The sequence below is a fragment of the Microcaecilia unicolor genome, chromosome 3 (assembly GCF_901765095.1).
Source record: "Microcaecilia unicolor chromosome 3, aMicUni1.1, whole genome shotgun sequence".
NCBI lineage: Eukaryota > Metazoa > Chordata > Amphibia > Gymnophiona > Siphonopidae > Microcaecilia > Microcaecilia unicolor.
In genome coordinates this window covers 416782440-416806740 of record NC_044033.1, presented here as the reverse complement: position 1 = coordinate 416806740, position 24301 = coordinate 416782440, and the positions used below count along the sequence as shown (strand labels likewise).

General features: G+C 39.7%; 1 protein-coding gene across 1 annotated transcript in view; it reads right to left on the bottom strand.

Annotated features, from left to right (window-relative positions):
• APOB (apolipoprotein B) overlaps positions 1-24301 on the bottom strand; it is an 81627-nt gene that overhangs the window by 3362 nt on the left and 53964 nt on the right. The window contains 4 exon segments of the mRNA XM_030198810.1: positions 8300-8486; positions 12268-12382; positions 14788-14877; positions 14880-22274. Of these exon segments, the coding sequence (XP_030054670.1) occupies positions 8300-8486; positions 12268-12382; positions 14788-14877; positions 14880-22274 (7787 nt within the window).

The following is a 24301-nucleotide window of genomic DNA, read 5'->3' as shown; positions in this document are numbered from 1 at the left end:
CAGGGTCGTTATGCTCATATTAGTCCTCTCCTCAAGTCACTTCACTGGCTTCCTATCCATTTCCGCATACAGTTCAAACTCCTCTTATTGACCTATAAGTGCATTCACTCTGCAGCTCCTCAGTACCTCTCCACTCTCATCTCTCCCTACATTCCTTCCCAGGATCTCTGTTCACTGGGTAAATCTCTCTTATCTGCACCCTTCTCCTCCACTGCTAACTCCAGACTCCGTTCCTTTTATCTTGCTGCACCATATGCCTGGAATAGACTTCTTGAGCCGGTACATCAAGCTCCATCTCTGGCCGTCTTCAAATCTAAGCTAAAAGCCCACCTTTTTGATGCTGCTTTTAACTTCTAACCCTTGTTCACTTGTTCAGAACCCTATTTTATCATCCTCACTTTAATATTTCCTTATCTATTGTTTGTCCTGTTTGTCTGTCCTAATTAGATTGCAAACTCTGTCGAGCAGGGACTGTCTCTTCATGTTCAAGTGTACAGCGCTGTGTACGTCTAGTAGCGCTATAGAAATGATAAATAATAGTAGTAGTAGTAGTAATGCCATTTTACTATGTGGTAGGCCTACATTAGGCCTACCACGCCTTAGTAAAAGGGCCCCTAAGTGCGATATTCAGCACTTACCACCTACGTGAAACTGGACAAAGATAGTACAAAGTTTTATGCATGAAAATAGGCACCCAATTAAGCACCATTTTATAAAGGTACCCAGGTACGTAGTAACATAACATAGTAGATGACGGCAGAGAAAGACCTGTACGGTCCATCTAGTCTGCCCAACAAGATAAACTCGCATGTGCTACTTTATGTGTATACATGACTTTGATTTCTATCTGCCATTTTCAGGGCACAGACCGTAGAAGTCTGCCCAGCACTAGCCCCTCCTCCAAACCTCTAGCCCTGCCTCCCACCACCGGCTCTGCCACCCAAGCTCCGTTAAGGTACCTATCTTTCTTTACAAAAATAGTAGCAAACGTAACATACGTGTAGTACCTGCATTGCCTGTATAACTGGTGCAAATGTCCACACCAAAGTTTTGACTGTTTGTGCATAAATTACATCTTTTTTAATCATCTAAGCACATATGCATGCTGCGCCTACACTGCACCCAAACACCACCCCTTTACATGCCTACTGGCAAAGTACAAGCTATCTTGCCACAGTGCATATTTTTATGCTGGTCAGTATTTTCTAAAAGCCTATTTATGTGTAAAAAATGCCCATATTATTATTATTAGCATTTGTATAACGCTAACAGACGCACGTAGCGCTGAACACCTGACACAAAGTGACAGTCCCTGCTCAAACGAGCTTACAATCTAAATAATACAGACAGACAAGACAGTTACGGGTGAGGGAAGTAATGGGTGAGAAGGAAGGAAGGGACAAGGGGGGAGGGCAATTGAGTAGTGGCTAGGAGCTAAAAGCAGCAGTAAAAAGGTGGGTTTTCAGCATAGATTTGAAAACAGGTAGAGATGGAGCTAGACTTTATAGAGATGGAAATGACTTTATGGAGTTAACTCCATGATGTGGTGCTTCCCCCCCCCCCCCCCCCCTAGTTTTATGAAAAGAGCTAAAAAAATCGGTGCACAAATTGGGTGCATGTCCAATTTGTGTGCGCATTTTAATTGAATAACATGTTAATTAGCACCAATAATTGGCTTTTAACAAGCAATTACTGGCACTCAGATTCAATTAACTTGTACATGCATAAATTTAGGTACAAGTTAGAAAGGGGAGAGTCAAATAGGAGAGCCATGGGCAGAATGGGGTGTGACTTTTAGCTATACATGTAATTAGAGAATAAGGGGGCTCCGCGTCTAAATGTAGGTGCGATCCCTGGGCTTAAGCGCTATTCTGTAAACAGTGCCTAACTATAGGCACGGTGTATAGAATATCAGTATGCGCTTTTGTCGGCATCAATTTTTTCGGTGCCATTTATAGAATTCCAACTTTTCCCCCAAGATTCTATATAGTGTGTCTAGAGATCCGTGCAGAAATCCAAGAATATTCTGTAACAAGACATGTAACTTAATTGGCTTAACAAGCCAATCAGTGTTGATAACCGCTCTTAACAAGCAATAATGAGCACTAATTGGCAAGCATTACAATCTACATCGACAAGTCACTAAGCCTATTCTGTAATGCAATGTACCTAACTTCTAATGCGTGCAGAGAAAAAGGGGCGTATTTATGGGCGGGGAAATGGGAAGTTCATGAGCATTCCAAAATTTACACATGTAGTTATAGAATATGGCCCAGTGTGCCTAAATCTACGTGCCGGGATTTATGTCGTGTTTTTGTTGGCAAAAATGGGTGCACCTGGTTTTCGGCACTGGGATATCAACTAAGCATATTCTATATATCGCACCTAAATCTAGGCACCACTTATAGAATATGCTTAGTGGAAATGTTTTCTGTGCGGATTTTTTAGGCACCATATATAGAATCTCTCTCTTTATGTGCAGAAATGGGCTGTTACAAGATTGCCAGAACAAATTTGTGGGTAAACTTAAGTGCATACAGTCTGTAGACATAAGTTTTCCAGAATGTTGGATATGAGAGACTCTACTGTATTTTATTTAATACTAGTAAAGAAGACCCATTTCTGACACAAATGAAATGGGCGCTAGCAAGATTTTCCTCGGAGTGTGTATGTTTGAGAGAGAGAGTGTGTATGTATGTGAGAGTATGTGTGTGAGAGAAAGTGTGTGTGAGAGATGGAGTGTGTGTGTGAGAGAGAGAATTAGTGAGACAGAGACAGAGTGTGTGTGTGTTTGTGTGACAGAGAGAGAGAGTGTGTGAGACACAGAGTGTATGTTTGTGTGAGAGTGAGAGTGTGTGTGAGACAGAGAGACAGAGAGATAGACTCTGTGTGTGTGTGTGTGTGACAGAGAGAAAGTGTGTCAGAGAGAGTGTATGTGAGAGACAGAGTGAGTGTGTGCCCTTCCCCCCTCTCTCAGGACCCCCTTCCCACCTCTTTCAGGACCCCCTTCCCCCCTTCATGGTCTCTGGACCCCCTTCCTCCCCCACCTCTCTGGTCTCAGGACCCCCTCCACCCCCACCTGTCTGGTCTCAGGACACCCTCCCCACCTCTCTGGTCTCAGGACCCCCACCTGTCTGGTCTCAGGACCCCCTTCCACCCCTCTCGTCCCATGCACCTACTGTTGGTATCTGTGGCCTCGGAATGCAAGCAGGATGTGTGCTGCAGGTCCTCCCCTTCGTTATTGCTACCTGTTGCTAAAAGTTTTTACCTGCTGCTGCTGCTGCACCGCCAAGAGTGAAGGGGAGCACGGACGGACGCCGCTTCAGAGTGCCTTTGGTTTTGCTTCAGATTCAGCTGTTCTTGTGGTCCCGCCCTTGCGGAAACAGGAAATGAGGGTGGGACCAGAGGAACAGCTGAAATTGAAGCCAAAGCAAAGGCAGCCTGAAGCGGTTAACCTGTCCGTCGCGATCGTGGGCTGAAGCTCAAGTTCTGTAGTGGCTAACGCGTTCCGTGCTCCCGCGGTCCCACGTCTCAGCCCTGTCTTGTTTTGTTTGGTCGCATGGTTCCCGCCTCCTGGCTTGGAATTGTAGCATCTCCTGACATCAGGCACGCAGGGTTCTACTGTGGGAGAGTGACGTCAGGAGATGGTTACGAATGCAGCCAGAGACATTGGAATGTTGCAAGAGCAAATTATTATATTAGATTGGAAAAATTGTGACAAGGCACAAGGGGAATATTCTATATATGGCACCTAAAAAAAATCGGCGCTGAAATGAATGCCGACTAAGTGTATTCTATAATCAGTGACTAGATTTAGGCACCAATTATAGAATACACTTAGTTGACATTTCAGCGCCTAGATTTAGATTTAGGCGCACCAGGCCATACTTTATAACTAGACACATAAATTTCAGAACGCCCATGAAATACCCATTTCCCCGCCCATAACGACGCCTCTTTTTCCTGCACACGTTAGAAGTTTGGTGCACATTGTTACAGAATATGCTTAGCGAGTTGTGTACCTAAATTCTAATCAGTGCCAATTAGTGTCCATTATTGCTTGTTAGGAGCTGTTAACAGCACTCATTAGCTTGTTACACTTGTTAAATTACGTGCATTATTATAGAATCCGTACTGGTTTTGGCACGGATCTCTAGGTGCGCTATATAGAATCTGGGGGAAGGTGCCTAAAAAAAGAAGGAAGGATACCAGAGGGAGAGAGAAACAGTAAAAAAAAAAAAAAAAAACCAAAAAGAGAAGAGATGTTGAGTCAGAAAATTATAATTGTACAATTTTTCTTTAGAAGTATTGACAAAAATTAAGGAGCTGGATTAATATCTTTACTCTTTATAGAAGTGGGTTTCCAAACTGAAGTTCAGCTTCTTTCCCTACAATCTACAGCAATCTTGGCTATTAAGGATAGTTTTTAATTACAAACTTGAGGTTTTAGAAAATTCTTATAGAGCTAGAAAGCTGAGGTTCTGAAATTTTCCTAAGACTTGTTTTCTTTGGTTGGATGGTCTGTTGAGGAAATACTTCATGAAAGTTCTTATCCCTAGATTGGTAGCATGGAAGCTTGCTACTCTTTGGGATCCTGTCAGGTACTTGTGACCTGGATTGGCCACTGTTGCAAGCAAGATACTGGGCTAGATGGACCATTGATCCAATATAGTAACGTGGAGGGGCATAATCGAACGGGGACGACCATCTCTAAGGGCGCCAATCTCTAAGGACGGCGTTGCAAAGGGGCGGGGAAACCCGTATTATCGAAACAAGATGGGCGTCCATCTTTCGTTTCGATAATACGGTTGGGGATGCCCAAATCTCAACATTTAGGTCGACCTTAAAGATGGGCAACCTCGGTTATTGCCGATAATGGAAACCGAGGACACCCATCTCAAAAACGACCAAATCCAAGGCATTTGGTCGTGGGAGGAGCCAGCATTCGTACTGCACTGGTCCCCCTGACTTGCCAGGACACCAACCGGGCACCCTAGGGGGAACTGCAGTGGACTTCACAAATTGCTCCCAAGTCCATAGCTCCCTTCCCTTGTGTGCTGAGCCCCCCACAAAAACCCCAAAACCCACTCCCCATAACTGTATAACACTACCATAGCCCTTATGGGTAAAGGGGGGCACCTACATTTGGGTACATTTACCACCACAAGTGTAACAGATGGGGGGATGGGCCTATGTCCACCTGCTTGAAGTGCACTGCACCCACTAAAAACTGCTCCAGGGACCTGCATACTGCTATCTGAGAGCTGGGTATGACATTTGAGGCTGGCATAGAGGCTGGAAAAAATGTTTTAAAAAAGTTTTTGTGTGGGAGGGGGTTGGTGACCACTGGGGGAGTAAGGGGAGGTCATCCCCGATTCCCTCCGGTGGTTAGCTAGTCAGTTCGGGCACATTTTCGAGGCTTGGTCATGAAAAAAAAAGGGACCAAGTAAAGTCGGCCAAATGCTCATCAGGGCTGGCCTTCTTTTTTCCATTATCAGCCGAGGACACCCATCTGTTAAGCACGCCCCTGTCCTGCCTTCGGTACACTGCCGACATGCCCCCGGGAACTTTGGGCATCCCCGCAACGGAAAGTAGTTGAGGACTCCCAAAATCGGCTTTCGATTATGCTGATTTGGGCGACCCTGAGAGAAGGACGCCCATCTCCCGATTTATGTCGGAAGATGGGCGTCCTTCTCTTTCGAAAATGCCCCTGATTGTAACATAATAGATGACACCAGAGAAAGACCTGTATGGTCCATCCAGTCTGCCCAACAAGGTAAACTCATAGGTTCCACATTATGTGTATACCTGACCTTAATTTGTATCTGCCATTTTCAGGGCATAGACCGTAGAAGTTTGCCCAGCACTAGCCCCACCTCCCAACCACTAGTCCCGCCTCCCACCACCGGTGCTGCCACCCAATCTCCACTAAGCTTCTGAGGATCCATATCTTCTGAACAGGATTCCTTTATGTTTATCCCACGCATTTTTGAATTCCGTTACCGTTTTCATCTCCACCACCTCCCGCAGGAGGACATTCCAAGTATCCATCACTCTCTCCGTGAAAAAATACTTCCTGACATTTTTCTTGAGTCTACCCCCCTTCAACCTCATTTCATGTCCTCTAGTTCTACCACCTTCCCATCTCCGGAAAAGGTTCGTTTGCGGATTAATACCTTTCAAAGATTTGAACGTCTATATCATATCACCCCTGTTTCTCCTTTCTTCCAGGGTATGCATGTTCAGGTCAGCAAGTCTTTCCTCATACGTCTTGTAACGCAAATCCCATACCATTTTTGTAGCTTTTCTTTGCACTGTCCAGTATGGCTATTCTTATGGTTTCATGTTCTTACCACCTGTCTGAAGTGGTGCTTCCTTGGTTAGGGTCAGGAAGGGGTTGCATTTATATGCTACTTTCAAAAATTCAAGTATATGAACATAAATTAACTCAGAAAAAAACTGTGCAATCCAAAAGAACACGTGTATATGCAAATACACAATTCCCCCTTGGGTAATTTTCAAATAATTTTGTTTTGAAAATCCCTATAGCAAAAAGTAGACACATACTTTTTACCCTGGGGTGCAATTATAAAATTACCTTACAGGGGTCAATTTTATAACTGCCTATATGAAAAATAAGTAAATGGATGGTTTATACAATGCAAACTCCGCAGATTTTCCAATATATTTCTTGCTTTGAAATTTGCCCCAGGAAATCTATGCATACAGATTGTCACAACTTGGTGGTTCTCTCCTGAGATTTTATCTCATAGAAAAAGGTCCAGGGTTGCAGATTTCTGGATCCAGGAGGTCTCTCAGTTTTTTAATCTCTCTCAGGCACAAAACAGAGAATATTGCTCCTCATTAATGTTCTCTCTACATCCAACAAGATAAGCGTAGGGCAAGTTCAACTGAACAGTTTTTTTCTAGCTCAGAGCTGACTCTGTGGGTGCTTGAGCACCCCCAATATTGAGAATTTCCTTGTATGAGTCCAAGGGAAGGGTTTTTCCACTGGGCTTAGCACCCCCAATAATTTTGAAAAGTGGCTCCTATGACTCAAACTGCCTTCAACTCAGCTCTACATAGGACGAGATCCCTGCACAGGGCAGTGAGTGTCTGCAGTTGGTCCTCAGAGGGGGGGAGACAAAGGAGGAGAGCTGGGCCGAAAAGATACCCCAGACAGGAGAGAAGTGGGAGCAGAGGGCCTCATTTCTGTCAGGACTTTTGTTTGTGCTGAAAGGAACCTGATCTAGGATGGGACAGAAAAGATAGGAGACACATGACCTAACTGATTCACACTGTTGTAAGCCTGGAAACTGTATTGTAGGAGATAATGTCTGAAGCTGATCTGTGATTAGGATATGCCTTGAAAATGTACATACTGAAATGTTTACGAACTGTGTTTTTCTTTTTTTCAAGTGTTGTTCAGTAAAGTAATTGGAGTTGGACCCCCAGAGTCATTTGGATCCTTTTAGTTGGTTGTGAAAGTGGACTATAGCGTTCCCCAAGAAAGGATCTCCCTTCGGCCTACTGGAGATATTCTTGCTCCCGGCCTCTGAGCCCAGCTCATCTGAAATATAGATTTTGTGTGAACTCTGGTCCCAGGTAACTGACCGGGGAGCTTAGCCGATGGCCCTGGACTGAGGGGCATCCAGGGTTACACTGTTTCTAGGAATTCCATTTCCTTATCTTCTCAATTTCTTTCTGGGGCAGTTTTCCTGCAGGTTACATTTCCATAGCTTCCTCCAGATCCCTTGGGCCATGTGAGTTAAAAAGGGAAAGCTCTCCACCCACCCTTCCTTCCTGCTAGGCTTTAACTTATACTACTTGTGCTCCCAGAGGAACTCTCCAGGCCTACGCTCAGCACCCTACCCAAATAAGCTGTTGAATCACTGCTCTTCTGGGATTGATCCACAGGATCCATAAACCTTAGGGACTATTACTAGTTCCTGTGCCTGGTATTGGAACCAAGTTTGACTGAGGAAACTGTCTCTGTAATATCCTTCACCTACGCTTCGTCCTCCTGCAGTTTCTACAGCCCACTACTTTTGCCACAACATTTACATCTGCTATTTGGTGCACATCATTTCTTTGAGGTCCAATAAGCAGATATGTTTGAAAAATCCAAAGTATGCATATCCATGTAAGTCCCTACTAAGAAATGCGTTTTTCGCTATAGGTAAAGTGCATGTATGTAGGATGTGCACGCACTATTTACAGTGAACTGTTTTATCGGAAGAAATAGCTTTGAAAATTAACCTCCTTGTGTCATTATATTCTGATGGACACCATGGTATACTTACTGATACTGACTGTACAATTTTCCTTGGAGAATATTTGTATCCTTTTCAATAAGAAGACCCAACAGACCAGCAGATGGCGATGACATAGAAGATAAGATCTTGTTTTTAACATATTCATAACGTATTTGAGCATTTACGAACGTTGGGCTGATGATGTCTACCGTTAGAGTGTAGCTTGGCAACCTGTAATAGATACATTGCATGTTAATATAATACAATACAGAAGCAAATTCAACATCAATAACTAGTTCGTATAGAATTACAAATTGCTTTTTCTAAAGGTGCTTCATAGGAGCATCCCATTGCCAAATATCCCAGTTTTAAGTAGTTCATATTCATTTCATATTTCAAATATCAGTTCTTTTAGAGAATTAACCTCAATTGAGTTTTTGGATTAAATATTTTGTGGGGTTTTTCACCAGGTTTAATTTTACTAGGTCCATCTTTCTCTGTTGCTTCTATTTCCAATAAGGACCTTCCTTAGTAGAAAGAGGAAACAATCTGAATCAGAGGTGTCTTGGCACCTACAGTGCCAGGAATTCTATTCTTATCGATTCCCCAAGTATTGTTTCTTATTTTGCCCCATGGGTAATGAGCTAGGGATCATATATCAATTAGAAAATATTCACTTTGCTTCCTCCATAGTTCCCCTCAGAGGATACAAGACAATGAAACCTTCACTAATCCCAGTTTTAGCTGGCCAAAAAGAAGAAAAAGGTTCAGAAGATGAACCTCCAGCATGACATATGGTTCCCCCTCTTTGCTATCAACTTTAAAGATGATAAGACTAAAACTGAATTAAACCATAAAAATGCAACAAACCAAGGTATGATGCATAATGAAGACACTCAGCTTACTGTTCTCATGCTATTCAACTAAACTAAACTGATCTGAATGATATGGGGCTCACAATCCATGATTCAGTGGATCTATGATTTATGATTCATTTTGGAAACTTCAATTACCAAATTAAGGGGTCCTTTTACTAAGCTGTGGTCCAGGGGCGTAGCCAGACAACAGATTTTGGGTGGGCCTAGGCAAGAAGTGGGTGGGCATCAAGTCTCCTCCTCCCCCCCCCCAAAAAAAATATCTCAGCTGGTGGGGGAAAACGCTTGTATCCACCTTGGCAGTCTGCAGCACGCATGCGCTGAAAACTGAGCATGCGCATGTGCCGGTATCATGGAGAGTAGCGTTTTCTTTACCATCAGGGGAAGTCTTCAGCTGGTGGAGCTTGGGATCCCCACCAGCTACCATTAAACGTGCTACTATTGGGTGGTCCTGAACCCTAAGTGGATGGGCCCTAGCCCACCCAGGCCCACCTGTGGCTACGCCACTGCTGTGGTCAAAAGTGGCCATCATAATCACTAGCAGAGGGATTTCCCGCACACTGTGGCCACTTTTAGCACAGCTGTAAAATGGCAACATTTTCCATTTTTGCAATAATAGCCACATGCTAATTTCCCCTGGTGAAGTATTAACTACACCTATTTTCTAGATGGTAAGGGCTCCCAAACTAACCACATGCTAACTGATTAGTATAGCCACACCCACGCTCTGCCCCCAAACATGCCCCCATGATAAAAAATACATTTGTTTTTTAGCACGTGAGTAACGTGTGCACATACAAAAATTACCGCAGGACGCCTGAGCGTACCCCACGGTAGAGCTTTTTAACCTGTTTAATGCAGCTTAGTAAAAGGACCTCTACATCCTAATCTGCTAATTCTTTGGGAATCAAAGATTTTACTCAGAGTTCAGCAGGGGTTGGAGTCAAGGAGTACCCTAATGGTTAGTGAAGTGGACTTTGATACTGGGGAATTGGGTTCCATTCCCACTGCAGCTCCTTGTGACTCTGAGCAAGTCACTTAACCCTCCATTACCTCAGGTACAAATAAGTACCTGTATATACTATGTAAACTGCTTTGAATGTAGTTGCAAAAACCACAGAAAGGTGGTATATCAAGTCCCATTCCCCCAGTATGGCATCATTTTGCAAACTATTGAAGACACATCTGTTTGTGAAAGCATGGGGCTGATATTTCTGTTTTTGATTAATATAAGAAGAGTTTTTATGTGTATATTTTTATTGTATATGTTTTATTGTGATCCGCTTAGTTGTAGGCATTTTTTAAATAAATAAATAACATGCAAACAATTTGGTTCACAAAAAATGCAATAAGAAAATAATGACATTGTGCTATATTCTATATATTTATGTGAGAATCCAGATTGGGTGTTTTTATAAACACAGGAGACAATTCTATAAGAAGCTACCTAAAGTTAAGTCACGAGTGAATATAAATGCCAGTATTTTAATCATTTATTAGGATGTTGATACGTGTTATTAATGACCAGCATACTGGCTAAGAAACACATGCATAGGTGCCATGTTTACATGTGGGTATTCACATTGGTAGAATTTGGGCATCACATGGATAGGGCACAGAGGGGCCCTTTTACCAAGCTGCGGGAAAAAGGTCACTATAGTAGTGGCGGGGGCCATTTTCCCCCGCATATCTGGGCCCTTTTTATCACAGTGGGTGAAAAGTTCCCCCCCCAAAAATGGCTATGTGGTAAGAAAACTTTTACCACATGGCTATGTGGTAGGGAGCCCTTAATGCACTGAGATACTGGTAAGGGCTCCTGTGGTAACCTGACGGTAGTAAAACAATGTGCGGTGATGCCTGATTACCGCCATGCTAACTATTACTGGGATTTTTTACCCTGGAAATTGGCACACACTGACCCAGAACTATCACTGGTGGCCGTGTTGGGCAGGCAGTAGTCCCAGAATAGCGAGCAGCTAAGCCCGCATTGGTCTTATTGCTGCTTTGTAATAGGGCCCATAGTTAACACATGCAGATTTTTAGTAACATAGGAGGTCTTTTACTAAGCTGTGGTAGCATTTTTAGCTTGCAGTAGAAATCAGCTTGCGGTAAATGCTGAGATGCTCATTATGTTCTTATGGGTGTCTCGGTGTTTACTGCCAGGTGATTCCTATCACGAGCTAAAAATGCTATCATGACTTAGTAAAAGATTCCCATAGTAACTAGTAAATGAGGACAGAAAAAGACCTGAATGGTCCATCCAGCCTGCCCAACAATCACACTCATTATCAATTCATGACTAAACCAACAACGAATATGCTATAAATACTTGATCATTGTATCTGTTTGGCATTTCTGGGACATAGGCCATAGAAGCCTGCCTGGCCCTGTCCTTAGGTTCCAACTACTGAAGTTGCTGTCGAAGCCCACTCCAGTCTACCCAAATCTGTCTTGTTATTTGCTGGACACAGACTGTAAAAGTCTGCCCATCTCTGTCCTCACATTCCAAATTACTGCCGTTTCCATCAAAGCCCTCTCCAGCCCATCCTAAACCAGATTGCCATATACGGGGACCCAGACCATAGTTCTTCACAGCTGGAGTCACCATCTCAGTGCCACTCAACATGCAAACACATGTACAACCATTTAATTTTAGGTTTTTTTTATACCACCCATTTTCTAATTAGAGATCGTCTGTGTTCATTCCTGCCATTTTGAATTCCATCACTGTTTTATTCACCGCCACCTCCCTTGGGAGGGCATTCCAGGTATCAACCACCCTCTCCATGAAAAGAATTCCCTGACATAATGTCATGAAATTCTATAATCTGCATGCATGCTTTACTGATCTAGGCAGAACATATATACCAGCTCCAAGGTTTGTATAAGTGTTTGTGCCTTGAATCTGGGTGGCATGTTACACTAGTATTCTATCAAAGAAAAGTAGGCTTCTACTTTTCTTTGTAATAGGCTCCACATAGGTATGCTGTAAGCACCTCTTTATATACAAGTAAACAAGGAACTAATTAGATTAATTTATGCTTTTGACTTTAAATACATTTTAAAGCATCACCCAAGGTCTCTAGGTCTACATTTATATGCCAACACCATCAGACCCTAAATACAGTGATATTTACCTAAGGCCACTGAAATGTAAACCATCTTGCCATGTCATACTCAAATCAGGATGGGAAAAACTGCCCTTTTCAGTTACTTGGAATGTGCCGTCTTGAAATGCATTAGTTGCTACAACTGAAAAGGAAATATATTATTTTATTACTTTGGTTTAATTATCATGCAGAATACAAATAAATTCTGCTTAAGACATTTACTAGTTAAAATGCCAATGTTAGTCAACTGACAAACCATTGAGTATAATCACCTCTAAAGCTCATGCATTTCAAAATGTAATGATATTTGTAAATTGCAAAGCTAATATCTAAAAACTACTCTCATTCATTTGTCAAGGGTATCAAAACAATCCCATGCCCTCTCAAGCTCTATTCAAGAGTTTATTTTGTATTATATATATATTTTGTGTGTATTTTTAGTAAAATGTGTGATTTTGTTATTAATTCATATGTGGTCAGACTAACCCTCAGATTCAATATAACACACCTAGAGATCCATGCTGAAATCCAGGCATAACTTAATTGGCTTAACAAGCTAATTAGCATTGATAACAGCACTTAACAAGCAATAATGAGCACTGATTGGCAATAATTAGAATTTACATGTATAATTTGCTAAGCATATTCTATAATGCAGTGTGCCTAACTTCTAATATGTGCAGGCAAAACAGGCATGGTTATGGGCAGGGAAATGGGCATTTTCTGGGTGTTCCGAAATTTACATGTGCAGTTATAGAATATGGCCCTCTGCACCTAAATCTACACACCAGGATTTACACCATATTCTTGTTGGTGTAAATGGAATCTCTGGGTTATTGACTAAGCCTATTCTATATACTGAGCCTAAATCTAGGCACAACTTATAAAATACACTTAGTTGGAAATGTTTTCCATGCGGATTTTTTAGGCGCCATATATAGAATCTCTACCTAATTGTATAAATGTGTCCAAGGTTAAAAGTATGCAGAGACAGCAGTATTTTCAAAGCAAAGACACCTCGGGTGGCTAAAATGTGCCCTCTCACCTCGGGCTCTGGACCCCCCTCCCACTGAAGTCTGGCTACGCCCCTGCTTACTACCACCTATTTGGTAGGCAATAAGGGCTCATGTACTAATCAATTAGCACATGGCAATGCCAGCATGCTGATTAGTACAGAAATGCCCCCTCTCCACCCCCAGACATGCCCCCTCAGCCATAAATTTTAAAAATATTTGTTAGCACTAGTGGTGTAGCTAGAGGGCTGATTTACAGTGGGCCTTAGTCAAGGAGGGTGGACCCGAAGATTCAATCTCTTCATCACCCCGCCTATCCACCCACTGCTGTATAAAACCAAATAAAAAGAACTACCTGAGCTGGCGTGGATCTGTAAGCCCCTCTAGCCAAAGAACATCCTTCCGGCAGAAAGAGCACTTACTACTACTACTACTACTAATAATAATAATAATCATTTATATTGCACTACTAGACATGTGCAGCACTGTACACATTATAACTTAGACTGTGAACCCCACTGTGTCCCTAGGAGGTTCACAATTTAAGTTTTTGGTACCTGGGGCAATGGAGGGTTAAGTGACTTGCCCAGAGTCACAAGGAGCTGCAGTGGGAATTGACCCAGGTTACCAGGATCAAAGCCTGCTGCCCTAACCATTAGGCTCCTCCTCCACTTACACCCTGTGCTGCCACCAGCAATGTCCTAGAGTTGCTGACATGGCCAGCCTCTGCACATGCACGCAAACTGAGCATGCCCGAGGGTTGGGGCAGTAGCAGCTTAGGAACACTGCAGCTGACTGCACAGATCTGTAAGGGCTTCTTTCTGCCTGAAAGGAGGTCTTTGGCTGATGTGGCAGTGTTTGTGGATCCCTGTCAGCCACGCCAATAGAGCACCAGGCCCACATGTGGCTATGCCACTGGTGCATGGGTAGTGCATGTACATTTGAAATTTAATGCAGGATGCTTCAGTGCGCCCTATGTGAACCCCTTTTTAAGCTGCAGTAAGCACATGTTAGTGCTTACCAAAGCTTAGTAAAAGGACCCCTTAACGTGCAGTTAAAGCATATTACACTATTTTCACTGTTTTTTGCATGATAAATCGTTGCAACAAATTTTTAAAAAATTGTTCTGAAAGGGGTGTGGTATGGGTAGGGAATGGCCAGCACACTTTGATTAGTGCATGCTAACTGGCTGGATAAACATGGACACAAAAGCAACTAAGCACCTCCTAATAGGAGGAGCTAAGTGCTCGTGCGTTGTTGTTGTTTTTTTTACCCTCATGTGCTAATGGCATTATTAGTGTATGCCCTGAAAAAAAAATCCTGTCAGCTCACTTTTGAAAATCTATCCCATATTTATTCTCTGGTACTGATGTTTTAAGTCAAACTCATGGCAGTGAAACCGGGTACATGGCACCATTTCTATACTGCATTACCGTTAAAGGCCTATGTAATCAAATAAAAATAATTAGACAAATATATTGTAATCATAGCCTAAATACATTAAAGCAAATCATCTAAATAAATTGTTTCTTACCATCAAGATCGAATTCCAGAAACCGCAAGGTAGAACTGCAAGTGGCATCAATAGACGATTCAAAAGCAGTTGTTGTATTTTTTAGGGTGTGGACCACCTGACGTTGTATATTGGTGAGGCAAATTTGAAAGTTCCAGACAAAGTACCAAAGGCTGGAATGAGAAGTCCTCCAGGCAAGCTAATTTTGAGAGGTGGAATCTCAATTTTCTGTTCAGGAATTGTAATTGATGGCAAATCAAAGTCTGCAATCTTATTAGCGATATCATTGAAATTCAAACCAAGAATACTTTTTGGAAGGGTAAATTGGGAAAGTGTTATTTCAAACTGATTCATCATGACTTCAAAGAATGGGATGTTGTACTCCTTTAGGACAGTATATTTGGTACTAAAGTCAACTTTTGGAAATTTCACATCTGTTAGTGATGGCAGAGTGAAATCAAATGATGAGCTGCTTATCTTTTTAGGAATTTTGATCAGACTTAATTCAGGAATAGTAATAATAAATCCATCAGCAAGTTTACTCACTGGTATAGGGAAAAAGAAACCTTCTTTGTTTTTTGAATAAACCAGCACTGTGGAAGCAGTTACGGACTGCATCTGGTCAGCATTTGTGGTAAGGTCGAATTTCAAGATGTCCCAAATACTTTTATCATAGGCAGGCAGTTCAATTGATTTGAGGACATTCATATATCCTTCTATAGATCCAGTGATGTTTAATTGTGCCGCTGTCTTATTATTTTCAAGCTGAATATCATGACTGAGGACTACTGATTGGGTAGCACCTTGGCCTGTCCATCCAAGTTCCTGCTTTTCAGTGTTAAGTTTTAATGATACGGCTTGACTGAAAGTGGTTTCATCCAGCAAAGGGATTCGTTGGCTACCTTTCAGCTCGAATAGTGTTGCCAAACTCCATGCAGTCATGTCTAACATTACTTTGCTGTTCTGATTGCCCTTGGTCATTAAAGCTATATAGCTGAAGTCGTTTTCTCCACTGTGTTCCCAAATAGCATAAATACGTCGAGTAGATACTTCACTGGCAAGATTTTCTTTTATGGTCACATGTCCAAATCTATCAAGTCTAGAATTACCCTCAAGTTTTATAGAGGAACGAGCACCATTAGCACTGAGATAGGTACTTGCTTCATTATTGAGTTTCCCAGAAAATTCAGGTCCAGATAAAAAGACTCCAGTGATGTCTGCTTTTGTGGATGTTTCCAATGAAAAATATGATGTTAGACCTTCCAGTTTCATTTTGTGATCAACGAATCCGTTAGCTTTGCTGTTATATTTGGAATCAGTAAAATCATAATTTACCACAACCTCTGAAGAGACAGAAGGCTTGGATTTAGTATTTCCAGTAAGTTTCTGCCTAATATTCATTTTCAAAATTGGCATTTTAACTCTGCCATTTGTTGCTACTGAAGCTTCCATGTTTCTCTTTGTGAGGGTCAAATAGCTGTCATGATTTCCCTCCAAATACACATTCTTCAAGGACAAGCCAGTAGCTAACTTCAAGCCTCTTTTCCGTGTTAGACTTGTTGTGCCATCCAAAGTAAACTGCAGAGCCTCAAAAACAGACGTAGAGGAGGCACTAAAGCGTGCAGAAATATCTGTCTGATTAAATAATCCTGCATTTGTATTTAAAGAAATCACATTTGATTTAAACGAAAACTCATATGTCAAGTTTCCCATTGCTGGAATCAAAATGCTGTTTTGCACACTGGGCAGTTTGAATCTAGGTAGTGAAAGCCTACGAAGGTTGCTAGGAACATGAAGTACTGGTAGCTCCAGTGATGGTAGGACTAAATTATAAGATGGTACTGAAAAGCCTACACCTGGAACCATGAAACTTGGTGTACTTATTTCTTTAGGGATGATATAGCCAAATTCTGGAAGCTCAGCTGTGAATGGAGAAACCTCAATTTTAGCAATTGGTATAGTGTATCCGGGAATTCTAAAATGCCGTGGATGATTGCCAACTGAATTTTCTATTTTATACTTGTCAAACTGTGCTTTGGCTTTGTTGTATGAATCAGTAAGAAAATTGAATGTATAATCTCTTCCTTTTTCAAAATGCTTATTAAATGATTTTATGTTATGGTTAATTGATTCATAAACTGTGGTTAATGGGATTTGCAAAACATGCATGTCTTTATTCTTCTGATACTGGGCTCTTACACTCAGATCAAAAGATTGCTTAGTTGTTCTCAAAAGATTCTTCAAACCTGTCATTTCCCACAAGGAAATATCTTTCAGTTCCAAAGTTTCAATTGCAGTAAAAGGGATTTGAACTGCAGGAATAGTTATAGGCTGTGTTAGAAAATCCAGATTTGCTTCACCATTCATCGCAACATGAGCATCAATTGTTTCTGCATTGTTACCTGCAGAAATAGCATGGGCATATTTGTACTGATTAAATCTGCCATTAACTTGCCATCTGACTTGTTGAATTGCTGAGCTGAGTGTGTAAATATAATTATTTACAAACTCAATTTTACCTATCAGTTTTAGTGGGAAACTAACTTTCAAGTTTCCATTATTAATAGTTGATAAATGTATCTCAAATGGTTGTATGAAGAAGGAAAGAGTATTATTTATTGTTCCAATAGCTCGTCCTGCAAGTTCTGCCTTATGAGTTCCTTCTAGTTCAACTTTCATTTCATTAAACTGTCCTTTTGCTTTTATGTTCAAAACGCTAAGGCCCACATACTGAGATTCTGCTTTAGAAATTATTTCAAGTGTGCCATATCTTAAGAAGCCAGACTCATAATTCAGACTTTGTTCAAGTTTCAGGTGTTTGTCAAAGATCTTATTTGAACCAGATAATTCGACTACAGGTCCTGTGATTCTGAATTTTATGTTTGATTCATGGGTTCCTTCATCAGTAAAGGAAGAGTAAGTCCATTTCCAGTTTCCTTTACCAAGTGAAGTATATGCTATTGTCCCTGCTTCTAACAAAGTATTTACCTCATTCTGAAATTCAAGCTGGCTTACGAATTCAGCCTGTGGGATATTCAATTTATGCGTATATTTTGTATTCATGTCTACAGTGATTTTATTTTCCAACTTTATAGTCATATCATTTTGCACTTCAACTGAATTTTTTTCAGTACTCAGACTTGTCAGTGTTTTTGCTTTCCCAATGATATCTGTACCTGAAAAAGTTACTTCATTATTATGGTCGATTTTTAAAAATTTATGGGAGACCTTAAAAGATTCTTTAAGAAGCAACTTAGCCATATTTGGAGCTGAAATACGAGCATCTGCTTCAAGTATAAAGGCCAAAACCTCTGCTTTGGATGTTGTTTGAGTTGACAGCGATGCCAGAAACTCAGGACTCTTTGCAGACACAGTAGTATTCTGCACAATTGAAGTAGACCTCAGTGTGAAAAAGGGGGATGTAACTTTAAGAGTTCCAGTAAATTTACCAAATATAGGGACAGACACTGTGTGTGGTATACGTGGAAGCTGGAATTCTGGTATCCGAATGTCAGGGATCTGGAGATTAGTTAGCTTAGGAATAATTATAGTAGGTACTTGTAAGTCTGGGAGAGGTATCTCCAGAAATAAAATATCAGCAAAAGATAAGTCATTCATCTTCAGATCTCCAAAATAAACTTCTGTTGAAGGCCACTGGAATTCACTGGACATCATCTGATCTATTATATTCACAATTTTCTGTTTGATCTCATTCAAGTCAATCGTATATGCAGGAACCTTATACGTATTTAGGACAGTAAATTCAGGGATTGTAAATCTGGTTGGAATTGATATTTCTTTCAGCTTTTTCATATTTATTGTCACTGATTTAATATGCAAGTCAGTCAGTGGAACTATAAAATCTGGTGTCTGAAAAGTTGCTTCTCTGAGAGCTCTTAGGCTTACTTCAAAGGTAGGAATATTGATAAAACCAGTCCTTATTTCTGGAACAATAAAGCCATTTTCAACAAATGTTTTCACATTTTCAGCCCAGTCATTTATATTGAGTTCTCTAGCAAATGTAGTAATTTTCTCTGCAGCAATGTTCCATTGGTCAGAAATGTATGTGACAATCTGATTGTAGATGTGACTCACTTTCCGTAAATACCTTTGACATTCCTTTTGGATATCCATTTTATAAATAGTATCTCGCATATCTTCAAGGTTTTCTAGTATCCTTTTCTTTAATTCATTCAGTGCTGCTGAATTTAAAAGATCTCTAAACCATTCTATAAGTATCGCAAACCTTGTAGTTTTTAACTGCTCCATGTAGTTCACAGCCATTAGCCAAGCATCCTTTATGTACTGTTTCAGGGCTTCTGTCTTTTGAGGTATTTCAAGAGCCTTAATTTCATCATTCACTTTCTGAGTCAATTCCCTAATTTTTTGATTAATGTTATCTACGTATTCATTATAATCAAATGATTTTAACTTCTTTATAGCCATATCAAGGAATCTGTTCATGTCATCAATCAGCTTCTTGTAGTCATATGATTTGATTTGTTTAATGGCATCATCAACAAACTTCACAAGTTTATCAAAACTTGATTTGACATCTATGTTTTTCATCAGGTTTGTTATTTTTTTGATTAATTCTTTCACTTTGCATTGTTTAACCATTTGGATGAACTTATCTATGAAAAGCTGAAACTGTTTTTCAACTTCAAACTTCACAATCAGAGCCTGCATTTTATCTCCAATAACATTGATTTTCTCAACCACGTCATATTCGTCAAGCTGTGATATAACAAAGTCCTTGACTTGTTCAATAAATGTACTTATTTTTTCAGTTGGAAATGAAATGATTAGATTTTCTATGTGTTCTTTTATTTTGTAGGCCTGTATCTGACTTTTCAAGTTTTCTGCCATACTCAGGAGATCAATTTTCTCAATCTGATTCTTTAGTAGTTGTAACTTTTCTTTTATATTATCTTTGATTTTATACTCATTGTCCATGTTGTTCAACCAAAGTGCAACATTTCTTCCTATCTCGTTAAACTCAAACTGACTAACATCAAACTGATCAACAAATTTCAAAAGGTCCTGAAGGGCCTTAATGGCATTTTTGCTGATACCATAGCTTTCGTCTAAATGTTTCAAACTGTGTACAATTTCATTGATAATATTTTCAATGGCCATCCTTAGGTTATTCAAATCAGAATTGTCTCTGATGTATTGTTCCAGTTCTTTCAGAAAATCCTGCAGTTTAGAAAGAACAGTTTTGAAATGCATTTGGACATTATTCAGTGTATTGTGGAGGTCTTCTACGGTTATTCTATATTCCTTTATTAATACAGTAAGTTTTTCTTTTGCATAATGAACCTTCCCTTCTAATTTGTTTATGTATTCATTCATTTGCTGTGGAATTTTATCCAGAGTGGCTTTGTACTTTTTTACATACTGATCAATATTGATGTTTTTAAAGTAGTTTTCAATAGCCTGCAATGAAGATAATATGAATTTTCTAATATGCTCAAAATATACTGGTAGGTTTTCCAAAAATGGTAGGTTGATGACATGCACATCTTGGTTTTTATCATATATCACTGACCCAGAAATACTGAATTCTTGAGGCTGACCTATATTGTCCCTCAGATCTAAAGCATCAATTAGATTAACATATATGAATGGCAGATCTATTGATGAATCCAGCATAGATACATCTACTTGTGCCTCGCTAGTCAATTCTATACCAATTTTCTCTCTGTTGTTGTAAGCAGTGGCATCTTGAAAGTATGCAGTTTTATCCAATTGACTCTTTAATTTCCAAGATCCAGATTGCTCAGATGGATTAAACAATGCATTAACTTTGTTATCAATTAGTGTTTTGTGTATATCTCCATTGTGCATAGTGTGTTCAGTAGATCCTCGGTAATCATGAGAGAATGTAAAAGCAAGGGGTTCCGCCTTGAAAAGAAATTTACTATAAAGTTGGCCTGTGTGATCTCCCCAAACCATCAGTCTTCCATCCCCACTGGTATGTGCATCCACAATGATAGTAAATGGGAGAATAACTGAGGTCATTACATTGTTGAAACGCAATGATTTAGATTCACAGTTTGTACTGCTGCTAAACGCAGCTGAAAGTCCAGCAATTTCTACATTGGCTCTATGAGTAAGTGCTTTTCCTTGAATATTTGCAACTGTATTGGTTTTAAAATTTGTAGTCATCTCAGCATAACTGAAAGTGTAAGTATGCTTTATTTCATCCTTTTTGTAAGCTCCTCTCATATCACCATTAAGGCTGATCTTTAAAAACTCAAGCTGCAATTGTCCCTTATTGGACAAATCGATTTCATCGTATCTGAAATCATTGTTTAAGGTTGATGATAGCGTGAAAGGCTGTATTTGCAAATCAAAATTTTGTTTATAAGACTTATAAGCACTAATGATGTTTTCAAATTTTGAGGAGAAAACCATTGTGGAACCAATAATACTCAGGTCATTGTTGTGTTCAAGTTTCATGTTGTTATAAGATCCTACTAAGCCATTTGAAAATTTCAGTCCTTCTTTATTCATTTTAAAATTTAGAATATTTTTGCTATCCAGACCTAGAAGAGTACTCTGATATACACTACCTAAAGATATTTCCATAAAAGTTATTTTTCCATCCATATTGAATTTTGTATTATGTTCCCGATAAAGTCCATTGGCTGTAACTTTCAAGGTGGCTCCTGAGGTATCAATTCCAGCATTGAATTCATTTCCAAAGGTTAGTGGATTGTAATTTATATTTGTAGTTGCACTGGTGGCTAAACCATTTTGATTTACTCTCAATGTAGCTTTGTGAGCAGCCCGATTTGCTTGATTGTTGAAATTGATATCTGTATTAAATTCCAGACCATTGGAATTCAGTGAACCAGAAAGCAGGGTAACATATTTGTTATGCTTATAGTCAGCTTGGTACTGACAGCGTATTGAAGCCATCTGTTTTGATATAGAAAGATCAATTTTGTTAAGAGCCACCAAATTCTCATATTGTCCCTTGGTGTCACATTTTAAAGTTAAGTACCTATTGTTATAACTGTGTCTGAAATGTAATACAATTTCATTGACTAAAGTACCATGCTGTACATCAGTAGCTGAAGTAATTTCCAGTGTTTCAGCTGAAAATCTGCCATTTATTTTGTTAGTGGCCTGAAGATATGATGAATCAAAGTTTAGGTTTGATTCAGTTGTTATTTCCAAGCTTCTGAGTTCTATCTCATACTTCATGTTGTAAAGAGTTTTGGCAAAGAAAGATCCAATTTTCAGCTGCCCATCCACATTTGATTCGGAAACAACCATATTGGCCTCTCTTTCTTTTGTTTCTACAGAAGAGGAAACAGAAATCTCTGTACCCAAAACACTTGATGCATAAAATTCATAGGTTCCTTTAGAAACAGGCTTGTTCATCATGGTGCTGATTTCATGGAGCTTTAAACGTGAGTTGAGAAGCTTGTGTTTTAAAGAGCTTTCAAATGACCAGGAAAATGTTGTCTGTGGCACAAAGTATGCTGCTGCATTACCTAGACGAAAAAAGAGAAAACACAATGGAACATAAATATAGGGGCAAAATAGTTCACATGCAGCAAAAAAAAAATCAGTCCATATTTCACTCAACCAGCAAGACCTGAACTACCGGTTTTACTGTATTAAATGGAGTGATTTCAATTTGATTGTAATTCATGTGACTTTGCTCTCAAATAATATACCTTAAATGCAATTTACTCCTAATATATGTGCTTTCCATAAATTTTGCTGATTTGGGTTATAAGGAATACTCTTAATAGTCAAATGAGAATGCACTTAGAAAGACATTATCGCTTTGCAACTATTGTACAAATTTCAAAGCATCCTATAAGGCACACTCACCAATGCCTTCTTGAAAGAAAAAAAAAAGGAAATCTTTTCTGCAGTCCGTAAGAAGGGAAATATTTAATATAAAACTGTTCATTAATTAAAGTAAGGTGAACTGAGTGCTCATATTACAGTCTGATTCTAGCTCTAAATTAGGCCATAACTGAATCATTCAAATTGTTCTTAATCCAGACTTGGATAGGAATATTCAATTCAGAATCTGAGCTAAATCAGCTTATCCTAGATAGTTTAAATAATTTGGAACATAAGAACATAAGCGTTACCATACTGGGACAGATTGAAGGTCCATCAAGCCCTGTATCCTGTTTCCAAAAGTGACTAATCCACCTGACAAGATCCCAAAACAGTACAATGCATTTTATGCTGCTTATCCTAGAAATAGTCAAATGTGTAAGGCACTCCTCTACTAATGCTGTCTATACATTAGCTCTGGATATATGGTGACAAGAAGGCAACAAGAAAGTCCGGTGCTATGATGGCCCCTTGACAAATCTTGAATAGCGAAACAGGCACCTGTCGGGAAATGAGAGCACACCGGCAGATACAGATAAGTGTTATTTAGCCATCAGCATTAATAGTATTACCTCAGAGTGAGATGATTACCAATGCAAAGTCTAGAGCGAATTAAGTTCTTTGAATTAAGGAAAGGTGGGGGGTGAGTCTATGATTAAAAATACACACACGAGCATAGGTTCACCGCATGGGTGAAGTGAATTCGGCCATGGTGAACATATGAGACTCCTCCCTGATTATCAAAAAGAAAGTAAAGAAAAAAAGAAAAATATCACAGAGGTGGTTGATTATTACTCCGAGTGACTGCTCTACTGCCTTTGATTTTGTATCCTAGAAATAAGCAGTGGATTTTCCCAAATCCATCTTAATAATGGCTTATGGACGTTTCTTTTAGGAAATTGCTAAATTTTAAAGGGCCAACATTTAAATGATCTAGACTCAACTTGGCGACTCTAATAAAGTACTGCAACAATACTGGGGTATCACTACGTCCTGGTTTCAAGATATATCACTATATGCTACATAGAAACCATTCTAATCTTTCAATTCCCGTCTTTCTTTTTGTATTTTTTTCAATGCTGTGAACAACAGTGCAAACACACTATGCTTAATGGTGTTAGAAGTGTTCAGTCAATAACATATTACTCTGGATAGTCAACTGGAATGGTAATATGTTTCACAAGCATCACTGCACTTCAGCCCTCCCTGCCTCCTACATTAAACATGATGTTAAAATAAACATTGGTTTCAGTCAATGAGTACTTAGCTGCGGGCTGGTGCTCTTTATAGCTGCTCTGTTACCTAGTCGATAGCCAGAAGCTTTAGTGCGTGTAGAAACATGATATTAAAAACTCAAAACTCGATACAGTTTTTCATCTATAGTTGATCGATCTTATATTCTCACTTCAATTCTCAACACCCATGGTGTTTTGCCTTTACTGGACTGAATCTCGATTCTCCTGATGATGTCAGTAAAGGCGAAACACCATGGGTATATATCTATATACCATGAATTTTTGATATGGCAGGTTAAAACATTTCAAATATATAAACAATATTTGATATATTTCCTTCATTAATTTATGAGAAGATGGCCAATGAATGCAAATTAATTTGTTTAAAAGTGAAACCTAAAAATAAAAGGAAGTTAAGGACAGATGTT